This window comes from Grampus griseus (assembly GCF_964374135.1).
Source record: "Grampus griseus genome assembly, chromosome: 5".
NCBI lineage: Eukaryota > Metazoa > Chordata > Mammalia > Artiodactyla > Delphinidae > Grampus > Grampus griseus.
In genome coordinates, this window is record NC_138998.1 from 26,444,793 (window position 1) to 26,460,607 (window position 15,815).

Consider the following 15,815-nt stretch of genomic DNA (forward strand, 5'->3'; position numbering starts at 1 on the left):
ATGGAGGAGGTTCATTAGTTAAAAGCATAATTAAAGGGCACTTCCTTTAGCTAAACTGATGAGCAGAAAGTGCAGCAATATTTGCATGTTTAGACATTAAGGACGGAAACAGATGACTCAGTGAGAGGAAGCAGGGAAGGTAGGGCAAATTACTATCACTGCCCAGGGCCTCCAGGGTTATTGCTTTGCAGGACATCCTTGGAGGAGTGGTCTTCCCTGGGAAATCAGCTTCACTGGATTCTCTTGTTTTATGGGATGAACAGCCCTTTCACCCCTGTACCTCAGGAGCAAGGTGATCTTTACTTCAAAAGATGCTAAAATATGATTCCTGATAAGCTGAGCTTGGAATCTGTTTCTTGCTGGACATCCATGCCCTGTTCTAAACACTCAGGTATCAGCATGGATACTGATTCATTCTTGTCATCCTGTATATTCATTAAGGTTGTAAATTCTCCCAAGTCAATAATAGTGCCTTTTACCCTCTTGGCACATGTGTGTCTTGAGGTCACATTCAAGGTTCTTCCATTTATTAGATAAGAGATGTGGAAAGATCCCTACTATGTCTCCTATTCCTCATCCTTAACCTGGGTGTTTTGCCTAAACTGCAAGATTTTTGTTAGAATTAAAAGAAAGTGCTTGGCACGAAGTAAGAACAGAAGTAATGTTCAATGCAATTCTCCTTCTCAGTATACAGTGACTTCATGGTGATCCGTGCCTCTGCCTCGTGTCTCTTAAATGAGGGCGTTAGCACTAGAATGTGTCATTTTGTATCAGGTTTCAATTTTGCCAGTTTCTTGTTTTCTATACTGTGGAAGTGACAGAGAGAAAAAATATCTTGCATATAACAAATGCAGACACTTGGGTTTGATGCCAAGGAGGAGTCTCCCTCCCCTCCCACTGGCACCTAATCCCCAAAGCAGTCTAAAAAGACAGGAGCAAGGCACAGCCAGTGTGGTGACTGAGTCAAAGCTGCCTCCGTTGGGACCACCCCAAGGCTTGAGCATCTTATTACTGAAACAGTGATTTGATTTACTAAGCATTTGTAATTGTGTTGACATTGTTTTCTTCTTTTTAACAGTAAAATGATAGTCTGTTTTTAAATATGTATTACTGGATGTCTACTGAAAAAAAATGCATTTGTTGCCTCTGGGCAGTTGTACAGGCTAAGACACAAATAATGATTTCATGGGAGCAAAAGGAATTACTGAGCAGATGCTCATCTGGGGAAAACAGACCAGAGAGGAACCAGGTCTGACAGCAAAGGGAGAAAGGTATAGGATAATTAGCATATTCGATTTGTTTAAATTTAGCAGTGGTATAGCCTTCTACTTCAAGATGGAATGAGGGAGTGGGAGAAGACAGTGAGATTGCAGCAGAGAAGAGAATTATAACCTAGCAGGACCCTATGGGACCTTCCTGGTACAGACTCCCCCCTGCCCCCAATATGCTCTGCTTGCCTCTTATATGTAGAAAATCTTTAGCCTCCTAGGCCTTCCCTGAGTTCCAAAGAATAAATTTAATCAGAGAAGTGAGAAAATGCAGAAGGAAAGGAAAACAGTTAAGCAAGACAAAACAATAGTTTAGCCATTAAACAAAGTCAAGGACTTTTAGTTCCTCCACAAGAGCCATAAATAATATTCTGAGCCATGTCCTTTGATCTGTTTTGCAAATTCTGAAACCCCCACCAGGTGGAAGAAGTGAACTCTATGTTGCCCACAAGCACGTAGATGCCAGACAGGCTGGAAGCAGAAGGTTGATGATGTTGACTCCCAATTACCTCACCACCAACCAATCAGAAGAATGTCCAAAAGCTGATCAAGCATGCCACAACCTTCCTCCCTGTCTTTAAAAATCTTTCCTTGAAAGCTATTGGTTTCTTAGGCACTAGCTGCCTGGACTCCTTGCTTGACGCCCTGCAATAAATGCTGTACTTTCCTTCACCACAACTCAGTGTCAGTAGATTGGCTTCACTGCTAGTGGGCAAGCAGACCCAGGTTTGGTTCGGTAATGGAATGACATTCCTGCAGGTCTCAATTCACCGAGAGTTTGGATTCTCCTTTAGTGTAGGCTCTTCAGAAGAAAAATGAAAGAAAATCCTTTGAGTAATAATGGAAATCCAAGAAAGCCTTGAGAAACCAGCTCTTCAAGCAAATGGCTCAGGATATATTGATGAGTAAGGCTAGGGAAGCCCTCAGTGGATTTGTGGAGACTACGTTCCCAGTACGACACAGATAGAGTTATCTATTTGTCATCAGATCTTACTGTTGGTTAGGCTCGAGATCAGCTCCACTCACATCCGGCAGCACTCATCTTCACCTCGCTGAACTTCCCTTCCTTCCTTTTATTCACTTTACTTTTGTCTCTTGGTAGCTTCCTCCTTTTCATCATAGTTATGCCCCTGAAACTCTGAAGAAGTCCCTTTCTTTCCAATAATAATAGCAGTGGCTGTTTGCTAACTGCCCACTTGTAGATCAAAACTACCTGTGCTACCCAGACGAACCAGAGCAGGGGGTTCATTAGGGAGCTGCTTCTAGGGAGGAGGAAAGAGGAAGTGGGAGAGCGAGTCAGGGACAGAGAACAAGCCAGTACAAGAGGGCATTGTCAAGGTCATGGCTGTGGCAGGTGGGATAGGGGGGCTGGCTTCCCAGAGACTCCTGAGAAGAGTGCAGGGGGCTGCCCAGAAATGCTCCCCACCTCCACGCCTAGTTGCTCCCGTGCCCTCTGGGTGAGAGGTGCTCCCAGGGCAGTAAAGCTACTGCTCCTGGACTGTGCTCCTTGGAGCCAGGAGGCTCCTCTGCCTGGGAGCAAGCCCTGGGGCACAAAGCTGACAGCACAGTGGGGTGAGGTGTGAACTCGAGGGGTGACCTTCCAGTGAAGCAGGTTTCTGTGCTTCAGGGGAAGGACGGGTATTATCTAGAGGATCTCATTCATGTATCAGCTTGTCAGTTGTAAGCTTCCAGGTGAGGCTCTGTCAAGAGAAAGAGGATTTTCTGTTTGTTTTAGCATTTTCAGAACCAAGCATGAAGGTCTCAGTGTTTCTTCCCTAAAGGCAGAGAGGTACCTTTAGGGAAGATGATAAGAGCCACTTATCATGGCTGGTGAGGGGGCCGGCACCTTAGGCTAGAGGAAGAATATGGCTTAGGACAGAAGGAAAGGCTAAATATGCCCCTTGGGAATCCTAATCCAGAGGCTCTGGAGAAGCAGGCTTGGTGAAAAGCAAAGTAGGCAGTGAATGGGGGATGTTAGAGGCAGTGCCTCTTCCTTCCTCCCTCCCTCCTAGGGCCACGCCTCCAAGGGGAGGGGCTCCATAGAGACAGGGGTGTGGGGGTAGGCAGAGGCACCACACACTGTGGGTACAGAAGATTCTCTGAACCTGCCTGGATAGCTGGGCCCAGGGTCACCTCAGTAAAGTGTGGGGAGGTGGGAGGTGGCCTCCCCAAGGCTCATGAACAGAGTATGCATTTCCTATTGCTGCTATGAGAAATAACCTCAACCTTTGTGTTAAAACAACTCAGATTTATTATCTTACAGTTTTGGAGGTCAGAAATCTGAAATGAGTCTCCCTGGGCTACAATCAAGGTGTCAGCTGGGCTGTGTTCCTTCTGGAGGCTGTAATGGACAATCTGTTTCTTTTTTTTCCTGGCTCGTAGGGGTGGCTGCATTCCTTGGCTCATGGCCCCATACCACTCTGACCTCTGCTTCCTGTCACATCTTTTCTGACTCTAATCCTCCTGCCTCCCTCCTATAAGGAAACTTGTGATTACATTGGGTCCACTTGACTAATCTAGGATAATCTCCCTAGCTCAGGACCTTTAATTTAATCACGCCTGTAAAGACCCTTTGCCATGTAAGGTAACATATTCACAGATTTCAGGGATTAGAAGGTGGACACCTTTGGGGCCATTATTTTGTCCACCACAGGTGGCTCACTTGGGACCCCGAGGAGCCCAGGTGAGGTATTGTGGCATAGAGGTAACCAGTGCAGCAGAGATGGGACAGGATGAAAGGCTTCCAGGAAAGGAGCTTTAAGGTGGAGAGAACACAGCTCAGGCAATGGGTTGAAGTGGTGGATTTCCAGCATATTGGTGCCCTCTCTAAAGAAAATAGAACAACTGGGCTGACCACGTCAGCAGTCACCTATCCAAAGAGCAGGAAATCCAGTCATTGCACAGTCCCAACCCAAGAGAACCTAGGGTGTCTTATGTGGGTCTGAGGACCCTTCTCCGCCAACACCATGAAGTCACAGATGCCACATCTCCCCAAATGCCTAGAAGTTCTTAGAGAAGGGAAGAGGAAAGGACAGGGACTCAGAGAAGTGGGGGTTTATCGGGGGCCCTTCTGTATTACAGAGAAATAAAGACACGAGAGCCACTGTATTTGTGGTTCTCCCCATGTCCATCATCCATTCAGAACAACCCTGCAAGTTGGCATCTTAGAAGACGTCATTTGGGATTCCTACAAAAGGAGAGGCGAGAGAGATTCTGGACATTCTTCCTCCCCCTCTGTTTAGGACACATGTTCCTAAAGGAAAGCAGGTCTCACTGGAGACCAGTGTCCAGGGCAGGACAGTGAGTGGGGTGGCGTCACTGCTTTAGAGGAAACACGGCCAATGCATCCAAGAGTTAGTCTTTAAATGTGGAATTAGAGCACTGACAATGCCCAGTTATTTTGCTCATTAAGATGACTGGTCTGGACTGGACTGACTATTCTCCAATTAACTCCTTGGCACTTGGCTATAATAATGATTGAACTCACTCATTTGACTCCCAGTTTGGCTGTAAGAGCAGATGCAAATAAGCTGATTCTACATCATTCTAACACTCTTTTCTCACCAAGAATAAAGGATTTTGCTTCTTCCAGGGGCTTTAGATGCCTTTGCAAGTAGAATGGACCTGATGGGCAAAGGCGTTGGCCTGACAAATGTGAGTATTTGGCTCAAATCCTGGCTCTGTCATTTGTTTCTGGGGGAATTTGGTCCTGTGACGTATTCTCTCCTATATGTGGGAGGAAAGAAGATCACCTGGGTCTAAGGGACCCTGCCCCACTCACACTGGCCCCTTTTCTTTGGGTGTGGTGTGGGGCCATTGGGGACCAGACATGCCCCCTACTCCCCCTGATACTGGGAATCCAGCATTCTTCATGAAGGGTGGGGCAAGGGGCTAGGACAGGAAGCGCTTAGAAAGGACAAGTGGGTCTCATTAAAGAAGGTTTAAACTTCTCAAATAGTCATGTTATGGTATGGTTTTCCTGTGTCCAAATGATAGTGGGGCTTTTTGGTTGTTGTGTTTTTGTTTTTATCAGTGACCAGAGTATAAAGGTGTACCACAGAACATTTGTTTGGTCTGATGATATGTTTTTAAATGAGAAAATATTAAAAATTGGAAGATTTTCTGTAGAAATCTGATTTCTCACTTCTGAACGACTGGAACTGCACCAGGCCTGGATTCTTGTGTGGCCTGGAGCTGTGTGGTGGTTGAGTCTGAATGAGGACCTACATTCACCCAGCCAGGCATCCCTACTTACTTTGACTGCTTCTCCTGTCCATGATTATTTGGGACTCTTGCAGGAGAATGCTCTCCAGGGTGTCTCAAACTGGTTATAATCTGGGCAGGGCTGTGGGCTCCCAGGACAGGGTCATTCATATCCTTCTTCTCTCCCCCAGTGCCTGTTAACAAGTTCTGCACAGAGAAGGCAATGGCCAACAGAATGTATCTCACTTCTGCTTCCTGTGCTACCTGCGATTTTTCAGAGATGCATCTTTTTCCCTTGTCTGAGCCTGGGACACCTGTCCTCTTATTGGTCCGTTAAGGCTGTCACTCAAGCTGTGTCTTCCAATAGGTGAACAGGCTGTAAAATATCAATGGGTCTCCTTCCCAGCACCAGCAAGTCCAAAGGGAAGATCATTAGAATTCGTGATGCTGAGTCTACCATATCCAAATAACATGAAAGCCAGGAGGGGCTGCAAATTAATAAACCTTTCCCATGTGAGCTGGCAGCTGGGCCTTCTCCTCTGCTCTGGTCTGGGTTTGCACATAACTAACTGCAGGCTTGAGGGATTTGCATTAGCAGATCATAAGTAAAAATCCCATTAAAATGAGAGTCTCCTCATCGTTATGATCCCTTTTCAAGAGGTACACTGGATTGCCAGGGCATTTCTTGGGGTTGCCTGGTAATGGATTTACTTGGCAGTCCATATACCCTGGCAAAGGCCTTCTGAGGTGTAGGGCAAAGGGGTGGGCTTTTTGGAAGCACTCAGCTCCTCCATGACAACTACCACACTCCCTGGGCACACACCTGAAGAGCTATGTGGAAGCCCGCCCACCTATCACGCCCTGGTTTCCATGCCGACAAGTAGCATCTGTCATGTGATTGATCTCCTGGCTGTGGAAAGAGAAGTGGAAGACCCTGATTCTATCACAACCCCTGCTACTGGCCCCACGGAATGCCTGGCCTGAGTTACATTTGCTTAAATGTGATACATTTTATGAACATCATACTAGCATTCCTCACATTTGCATCCCTCAAATTCTTAGTCTTCTATTGAATAACAAAATGCTTTGATTGTGGTCCATTCTTTGGGGATAAATTACCAACTCAATAACATGATATAAAAAGCCTCCTGGCATTTAATTCCCACCTGCTTCTCCAAACTGGGGTCCTAACACCTGTTGAAACTGTACCCAAGCCCCTGTGTCCCTGTCTTTTGAAGTAAAAGGCTTTTGCTTTAGTCTCTCAGGCCTCCCCTGAGTCTTAAAAGAATCCCTAAGGTGGGCCAGGAATTTAAAAACACACAAAACATTAGACTGCCTTAAAAGAGTTAATGATTAGGAATGTGAAGATGTAGAAACAAAGAAGAGCTGTTGGGCCAGGAAACTGGTAACAGTTGAGACTATAAACCACCCACATAGCAGAGTCACCAGACCCACCAGGTGAAAACTGCTGACCAAGAGCACATAGACCCCAGACTGGTTGAAACCAGAAGATTGGTGATGCTTGAAACTTCACCTTGATGCCAACCAATCTGAGAACTGTGCATGAGCTGATCAAGTATGCTGAGGGCCCCTCCCTCACACTGCCTTTAAAAACTCTTCCCTGAAAGCCATCAAGGGGTTCGGGTCTTTTGAGCATGAGCTGCCCATTCTCCTTTCTTGGCACCCTGCAATAAACGCTGTGTTTTCCTTCACCAAAACCTGTGTCAGTAGATTGGCTTTACTGCATGCAGGAGAGAGGACCCAAGTCCAGGTTCCGTAACACTGTCAACACCTTCCCCTTCCACCCCGTCCTTGTGCCCTGACACACAGAAAGCTTACAGTCCCCTGAAGATGGCCCTCCTAGTCATTCCTTGCCAGCTACCTGGCTCCATACCTCTGAGCCCTCCCACCCTTCCCAGTGGCAGGTGCCCCTGGAATGGGTTCCCACAGACTCCCCCTACCTGGCCCTCTGCCTTCTGTCGCAGCACACATCACATAGGACTGTACATAGGATTGTACACTGTCTGTTTATGTGTTTGTTTGCCCCATTATCATGGATACTTCCAGAGAGCAGAGGCTTTAGTTTAGCTGCAGAGCCTGGCACACAGTTTATGCTCCGAATAAATGAGGTCCCATCAGGCAGTAGAACATTTATTATGCTTTGGAATCCCTAAGGTGGGCCAGGAATTTGAATACACACAATACATTAGACTGGCTTGAGCCCTTTCTGGCCAAGGCCAGGAAGTTTTGTAATAGTTACAGAGCCACTGGTGGTAAAGTCAGTGAGATCTTTGAAATAATATATTATCAAGATCAAAGCAGAACATTTGAGACCCAGAGAGTAAAAATGGCAAAATTTTAGAATTTTAAAGTGTTCCATAAAAATGGATCAAACAATCAATTAATCACCAGGAGGTTTTAAAAGATCTCAATTTTCCTTTTCTTCTTCCCTCTCTCCCTCCCTCACTCCATTTCTCCTTTCTTTTGATCTCAGTATCCCTTCATCGTTATGCCAACTTTTACTGGGCACCAACTGTGTGCTCAGGGCTACCATTTGCACTGAGAATTTGGAGAGAGTAAGACACAGTCCTGCCCACCAGGATCTCAGCACCAAGTGAGCAGAGAGGAAGGACAAATGGGTCACTAGGATAGAGTAAGTATTGGGGAATCTGGGAAGCATAGAGTCTGGGGAGCACAGAGGAGAGGCAAACTACTCACAGGGTGACCTGGGATGGCTTCCTGGGGAAGGATACTCTATCAGGTATACACAGTTTGGGCATCAAGTGATTTACTTCCAAGAAACTTCTGGTAAGTTTCTGTCTACATAGGGAGTTAAATAGGGGACAGAGAAAGCTGGGCTTGTCTGTATATACCACTGGATTGCTAGCATGAGTTTGGTGGAGGTTTCCCATATCCCACCCACTGTGGCTCCTTTCAGGGCATGAGCAGCTGTCCAAGTGAGCTGGGGCTTCTGGTCATCAATAGGCAGCCGTTACATTTTTAAATATTAATTTGTTTAGTAGAAGAATACTATAGACTGAATTATGTCCCTGCAAAATTCATATGTTGAAGCCCTAACCCCCAAACATAGCTGTATTTGGAGAAAGGGCCTAACCTCCATTAGGAGGTAATGAAGGTTAAATGAGGTCATAAGGATGGGGCCCTAATTCAATAGGGCTCATACCTTATAAGAAGAAGGAAATGTACCCAAGCTCTCTCCACCATGTGAGGACACAGTGAGAAGGCTGCTGTCTACAGCCAGAAAGAGGGCCCTCACGGTGGGGGGGATGGAATTGGCTGGCACCTTGATCTTGGAATTCCCAGCCTCTAGAACTGTTTAAGCCACCCAGGTTGTGGTATTTGATTGTGGCAGCCCAAGCTAAGACAAGGAAGACTGAGCTTGAACAAAGTGAAGATTTGACAGTTTCATAGGGTTTCATCAAGACTGTAAACATTTTGCACTTTGCATAATTCCTATCTCTAAATTAATTTTAAATTAAAAAATAAAAACATTTAAAATTTTAATTAGCAAGTGCACCAAAGAGGCAGCCTAACATACGGAAAAAGCAGGTCCTAACCATGGTTTGCTGTGTGACCTTGGGCAGTTTACTGGACCGTGGTCTCCTGCCTCATATTATCCACCTGGCAGGACTGGGGCAGAGATGAGAATGAGCCACTCATGCAGCGTGCCTAGCACAGAGCGGGCACCCATGAATGGTAATAAATGAGATCAGAGTAGTTTGGAAGGTATTCAGTGACTCTCAGCCCCTCCTTCAATTCGCCACTTTGGGAACAGATTTCAGAATTCCTAAATTCACTATATTTTTTATCTATAGAACCAGAATTCGTTCCTCACCTATTTTAAATTCCAAACCCTGTGACTTCATTTGCCTGTATCAGTGCTTCTCAATCCCATCTTAGGAAATGCTGCAGGGCATCTATAATGATCTCAGCCAGTATAGCAATGTTTTTTTTATTGAAACCCCTCATGATATGGAATTTATTTTAATTTATCTCAATTCATATTACGTATTTATAAAAACATCCCATAGAAGCCAAATGGCATTTTAGAAGTTAGTTGAGAGGCTGCCGGGAAGTCAAATAAACAATGTCAAGATAGCATCATTTCTGCAAGACCCAGAATTCCTAATTCAGAGGAACATATATTAATCCAGATGCCATATTTCCAAAACCCCGGGGTACAGCAGGATAGGATTTACTGAGAATGGACTAGGCAGTTGCCACAGGGCTCTCTCAAACATCTTTTGCATCAACCTGGCATCCTTGACCTTGTCACGCTGCCTGATGTTCCACCATTGAGACATTTCCTGAGGTTAATGAATCTCTGTCTTAAAGAGCATATGTCAGTACTTCTGTATGGAGGAAGCGGGGTAGCGATCATACCCATCTTGGTGGAAATGGGTTCCTTCTGGCATGCTTCCCAGTGACACACTCTGAGATCAGCCCCACTGGGAGTCTGAGGCTTAAGTAGAAAAGGGAGAGGGTGGGGTAGACACGGGTAATTGGGAAAGAGAAGGGAAAGGATCATGAAACGTTCAGCCCTAGACAAGATGAGGCAGGTGGCACCCACAGGGGGGTTTGGAGGGAGAAAAGAAGACTGGGGGCCCCAGAAGCTTCCAGAATATGGGTTGGGCAGAAAGAAAGCAAAAACGAGATGCAGTAGAATGAGCATCATTTCATCTGCTTCATTAAGCAGCGTCCATTCGATGACCCTCTTCCCTGCTGACTGCCACCCTCCCTTCTGACAATGTAAAGCCATTGAACAAAAATGCATGCCCCCCACCTTCAAATCTAAGCAAAGGCCAACTCTGGGCTTGCTGCACTGACACTTCTTCAGCGGCACGGCCGCCCAGAGAAGTTCCACCTCCGCAATCTCAGCGCTGCACAGCCCTCCGAAACAGACACTTCAAAGCTTTTGATTCCAACCAGACACTTCATCTGTCATTGACAAGTACGACACAGCGGCCCTTGTGATCACAAGTCAGAAGGCCCTGGAGCGAGGCAGAGATTTTCCCACTTCAGAAAAGAACATGAACTGCTCACAGGGCACTGTGTCACTGATGACTTCAAAGTCCTCAGGTCCCTGTTCTCAACCTGTGTCACCAAAAGCGAGGCTGCACCGTCTCCCAAAGAGAGCATCAAAGAGGAGACACGGAGCATTTATGACATCAATATGCGCTAACAAAGATCAGAAACTGGGCCTGGGGATGGAGAGGATCAGCTTCCCAGGACCTCCGCGCAGAGAAAGTCGACAAGATGCACGCTGGCACCTACCGGGTGCGGGTTCTAGCCGGGAAGTGTGGTCCTCCCCACCTCCGACTGGTCTGTAAGGCTGCAGTTGCCATCCCGACTTTAAGATGCTGTGTGTTTCCCAGAGTTGATTTTCCCCCAAATCAGCAAGTAACCAGAACCGTGAGATGCCTACCCACTGCCACCATCCCTGGACTAACCAACCATCCCCGCACGCGGCTGAGCAGGGCGCAAGCGCGCTGTGAGCGCCATACCTGGTCCAGCTTCCAGTGGAACTCCGCGGGGCGGAAGGTGTCTGCCTGGTCGAAATCCTTGCGCAAGAGGAAGACAAGGCGGCAGTTGTGCACGTACAGGGCGTAGTGGTGCCGGTTCATTTCTGAAAAGCAGAAAGAGGATTTGAGGGGTTCCAGATTCCCTGTGCCGATCTCCACTCCATCACTTAGCACACCTCAGAAAACAAAGAAACAGGCATTCCGGTTTTCTCTTTTACAACTGCGTATAATAAATAGTTCTAGAACACACATAGTGGAGCTCTCTGAAATGAAAGAGGAAGATTCAAGAAAGCTCACAGCAAAACTTCTGCTGAGAAGCCATTTGGGCTTTAAATGCCAACCTAACTTATACTCAGATACTGCATCAGATCCTGGATAAAATTACATAGGTTCACAAGCTCTTTTTGTTGTTTTTTACATATACTTCTGGGAGGGTCAAAGGGCCTCTCTGACAATCACATCAGCTACTCTGGGTTCCTTTAACATAGCTGGATTCTCCCAGAGTTCTGGGCATTTATTTTATTTCACCAGGCTTGCCAACAGCAACCACAGAGCATGTCTCCTTTTCTGCCTAATCTGTGTGCAGTGAAGGAAAGCTGCCTCACTTTTAGTTGCTGGGAGGAGGGGACATTGATTTCCCAGTGTTAGACATGGTTCCCTGGATTTCTAAAGCAATGAATAAATACTTCTTTCCCCATACACAGACAACAGATGGGACTTTTCTCTCCCCTGATAAAAAAACTTCCTTTCCCGCTTAAAAAAAAAAAATCACACCATGGGTCCCAGCCATGATGTCCTATAGTCACAAGATAACAGCCCTGGGAAGGTGAGGAGCTGTTCTTCGACCAGTACTCAGAGGACTCACACATTGTAGCACACACAGAAATCTAATATGATGCACATGTTTCATAATTACGGGGCTAATGAGCAGGTGACCAGATACAGCAGAAAGAGCACGGGCCCTAGATTCGGAGAGACTTGGGGTGGAGCTGTATCTCTAGATGATGCTGAGAAAGTTAGTCAGCCTCTTAGAGGCTCGATTTCCTTCATTGTATCATGACAGGGATGCTGGGCTGTCCTGATGTATCATGAGAATAGGATATTGTGATTGATTCTTGCACATGCTCTAGAAACCTTGCCCATGGAGGTATGAGTGGGAGGAATCAACACCAGTCCCACTTCTAGGCATGGGCTTTCAGTTGGTTTCAGCCCAATAAGCTCATGAAAAGCCCCCTGCCACAGCAAGTGGTTCAGGACCCAGGCCCGTGTTCAGTAGCGCAGCCCATTCTCCTGGCCATGGGGCTTCTGTCACGAAAGTGACTCAAGTCAGGCCAGTGATTCTGGAGCTGTTCTGAGTAGTTCTGGGAAAGAACTCTCTATCTCTTAGCAGGAAGCAAATAGAAGAGACCGCCACCTCTCTCTAGAAGTTGCAGTATATAACTGGGAAGCTTGGAGCTGCTGCAGTCATATTTGCTAACATGAAATTGATATACATATGGCAGCAGATCTGAAAAATTGCAGACAAAAGGACCCAGCACCTTGATCACACTTTACCTGAAGCTGTTTAGCTCTGTTAGTTACAAGAACCCTACATTCCCGTTATTATTTTGATTTTTAATCATCTGATATCGGTTTGATCTGTATTTCCTGTTCCTTGTAACTGAAAGCATCTTAATTGATACAATGAGGAAATGTGTGTAAAGCATCTGCCCAGAACAGATGCTCAATGACTGTTAGTTATTACAAGGACTATGACACTGCCTCGGGACCATGATGACATAACAAAATAGTATCAGATGCCATTTTCACAAAAGCGTTACTGTTATTCAGGATGCAACCAAAGGATGGAAGGAAGGAGAATGTTTAGTTGCCAAGTGTTGTAGGTTTGGCCAAGGCCAGTGTTCGGGTGACCACTCCACCTCTGCACTGATGAAACACCCAGGTCTGGTTATGGGGATTTTACTAAATACTTCTTGTTTCCCTCACTATTGCTTAAGCTGATTTCCTATAGTTTCTGTTGATAGCTATCAGAAAGATATAGAAAGCAGATTTCTCCCCCTTAGCTTCATTTGGATTCAGGAGAGGTTGTGGTGAAGAGGTGGAAGAAGAATGAAAGGACAGATCTCATGGGAGTAACTCCTGGCCTCCCTCCAGAGGGTCCTCCCTCCCCCGCCCTCCGTTAGCTGCGTCCCTGGGGTCACCACCCACACCAGGGTAACTGGCTCTTCACTGTGCTGGTAACATGATACACTCAGAAATCAGCTTCACTTATTTCCCTGTCCCTGGCAACTCCCCTCCGTTTCTTCGCCCACGTCTCTGGCAGATCCTAATGTATTCTGGTCACTTTCAGATATTAAAATAGTCCGTAAGGGTTCTCTCCAGATCAAACACCAGTGTCTCATCAGTTAAAAGATCTTCGCTCCTCAGCCTCGCCCCGTGGCTTGGTGGCCGCCCGTGGGGAAAGGATGAGGAAGGTGTGTTCTTTGACTCTTCCTTCATTCCCCGAACCTCCTCCAGCTCCAGTCATGGTCGGGGCAGGGGAAAGCAGCTAAGAAGGAAAGAAGTGGAGTCTCTTTAAAGAAGCAGTGAAGTTTCTCATTTTCCCAGGGATGTCCAGTGTCCTCTGTCACGTGGGTGTCTACATATGGGCTGCTTCAGGGGTGCACTGGCTGGGTTTTGGAGAGGCTCTGCAGAGATCCCCCCATGGCCACGGAAGTGGGTTTGGGCCCCGGTGAAATATGATTTTAGCCCTCCTCTAAACCCATAAGAAAGGGCCTGTTCTAGTCTTTACATAGGAATTGATCTGATAAGTGAGGCAGTCCTTCCTGGGACATTAGTGCCAGCTTCAATCCCACCTTTCTTGGCACTTACCTCTCCATTCCTGGTGTAAGTGATGTTTCCACGATTGACACCTTTCATGATTCCTCTCAGCTCCTGCCCTCCCTTGGTCACTTCTCCCTCCTGCCCACATCTCCTCCTCCTGATGGATCCCCTCTTCCTGGCATGCAGACCTCTTGGCTGTAGCTGTGACCATTTCTGGTTGCCCACTTGGTTCCCATGATTAGAACAGAAACATCTGTGTTCCGCCAAATTGTAGTAGGGCCGCCCCTCCCCTGCTGCCCCCCTCTTCTCACCCCACTGCTGAGGTAGCCCCCATCAGCCTCTTGCCTTCACACCCCCTGGGCAAGAGTCAAGTCCAGCTTTCATGTACCCTAAACTCCTGGGACACGAGTCAAACTTCCCCAGAGCTCTCCTGGGCTCTGCTCCAACACCAGCCTGGAGCAGATGTACAAGTGTTTGCAGCTCAGCCAACAGGCAGCTGGGAGTGAGATTCCCACCTCCTCTCTACCTCAGACAACCTCAGTCTCTCTGAGCGGTTTTCTGGGCATCTCTGGAAGTGTGGGAGTGTTTCTTTCCCAGCAGGCTGGGGGACCACCCCAGCACTCTCTAGCAGGCTGGCACCTCTGCCTCTGTCATCTGGTGATTGCTGGACCAGGTTGGCCCCTCTGTCTTGGAAAGCCCTGTATGAAAGTAGCTAGCCCTACAGGTGGCACGTATCATTCAGATGAAACGCAGAGTTAGTAAGAGAGCTGCATGCCAGGAAGAAGGGGTCCTACAGGAGGAGCAGATGTGTGTTGGGAGAGAAGTTTCTAAGACAGGGCAGGAAAGAAACTGCTCACACCAGGAACGGAAAGAAAAGGGCCAACAAAGATGGTGTTGGAGGGGGCACCAGTGCCTCATGCAGTATCCTTGCGGTAGAGCCATTGCTGGGTATTCAGCTAACCTTGTTTCCTTTGCTCCTAGACACGTAGCTTAACTTGTATCACTGCTTCTCCCACGGTTAGGTGGAGCCTTGGGAACAAATTCTGGCCCAGAAAGTGTGAGTAGAAGTGAGGTACACCACTTTCTGGTCTAGCTAATAAAACCCTTCTGTGTTCAACCCTCTATTCTAACTGTCTGTTCTGTGGTTAAAAAGGGCAGTGATAAATAATTGAAGTACCTTGAGTCCCTGAGTGTCTGAGCAAAGCTAAGCGACCTCATTACCCAGCCCCACCTGGGGTTGCTGGACAATGGCAGGAGGAAAAATTGATGAAAGGCTGTTAGTCATCGAGATGCTTCTTGTTGGTGGTGAGAGTGGTTTTCTTTCTTTCTGAAAACTGCAATTAGCCCTTGGCGACTAATCAATTCTGCTATCCAACTATTAATAAATTACTTCATGATAGGCCAGCATTGGTAAGTTTTAATTAGTGGGCAAGACAGAAACGAGTGCAATTTTCACTAAGGGCGACTTGGTAATTTACGTCGATAGCCTTCCTAACATTTATATTCTTTGACTCAGTAATTCAGCTTCTGGTCAGGAAATAATGAGAAGCGTCCATACAGGTATATACAAGAATGCTTATTATATAGTACAAGAATGCCTATTACAGCATTGTTTTGTTTGCATTTAAAAGGAGACAATCTAAATGTCTAACAAAAGGGAGCCAATTAAATGAAGTATAATAAAGCCTAATGACAGAAGACTGTCATGTAATTCTTATTTTTAAACAACATTTTATCACGTAGAGAAATGATCTGGATATATGTAATGTTATTTAAGAGAAACATAACATAATGGTATCACATGTATTATAAAAATAGATGGAAAACTGTAACAACATTCTACATATACATAGAAGTAAAAATAAGATTTCATTTGGTAGTGAAATATACCAACTGTTAACAGAAAATCCCTCCAAGTATTAGAATTTTAGGTGACTTTTGTATTCTTTTATACTCTTCTGTGTTTTTTAGGCTGCCC

General features: G+C 46.3%; 1 protein-coding gene across 2 annotated transcripts in view; it reads right to left on the minus strand.

The window, feature by feature from the left end:
• CLSTN2 (calsyntenin 2) overlaps positions 1-15,815 on the minus strand; it is a gene marked incomplete at both ends in the record, with an annotated part of 638,376 nt that overhangs the window by 78,747 nt on the left and 543,814 nt on the right. For both annotated transcript variants that reach the window (XM_082654156.1, XM_082654157.1), the window contains one exon: positions 10,997-11,118. In XM_082654156.1, the coding sequence (XP_082510282.1) occupies positions 10,997-11,118 (122 nt within the window). The remainder of the gene's footprint in view (positions 1-10,996; positions 11,119-15,815) is intronic.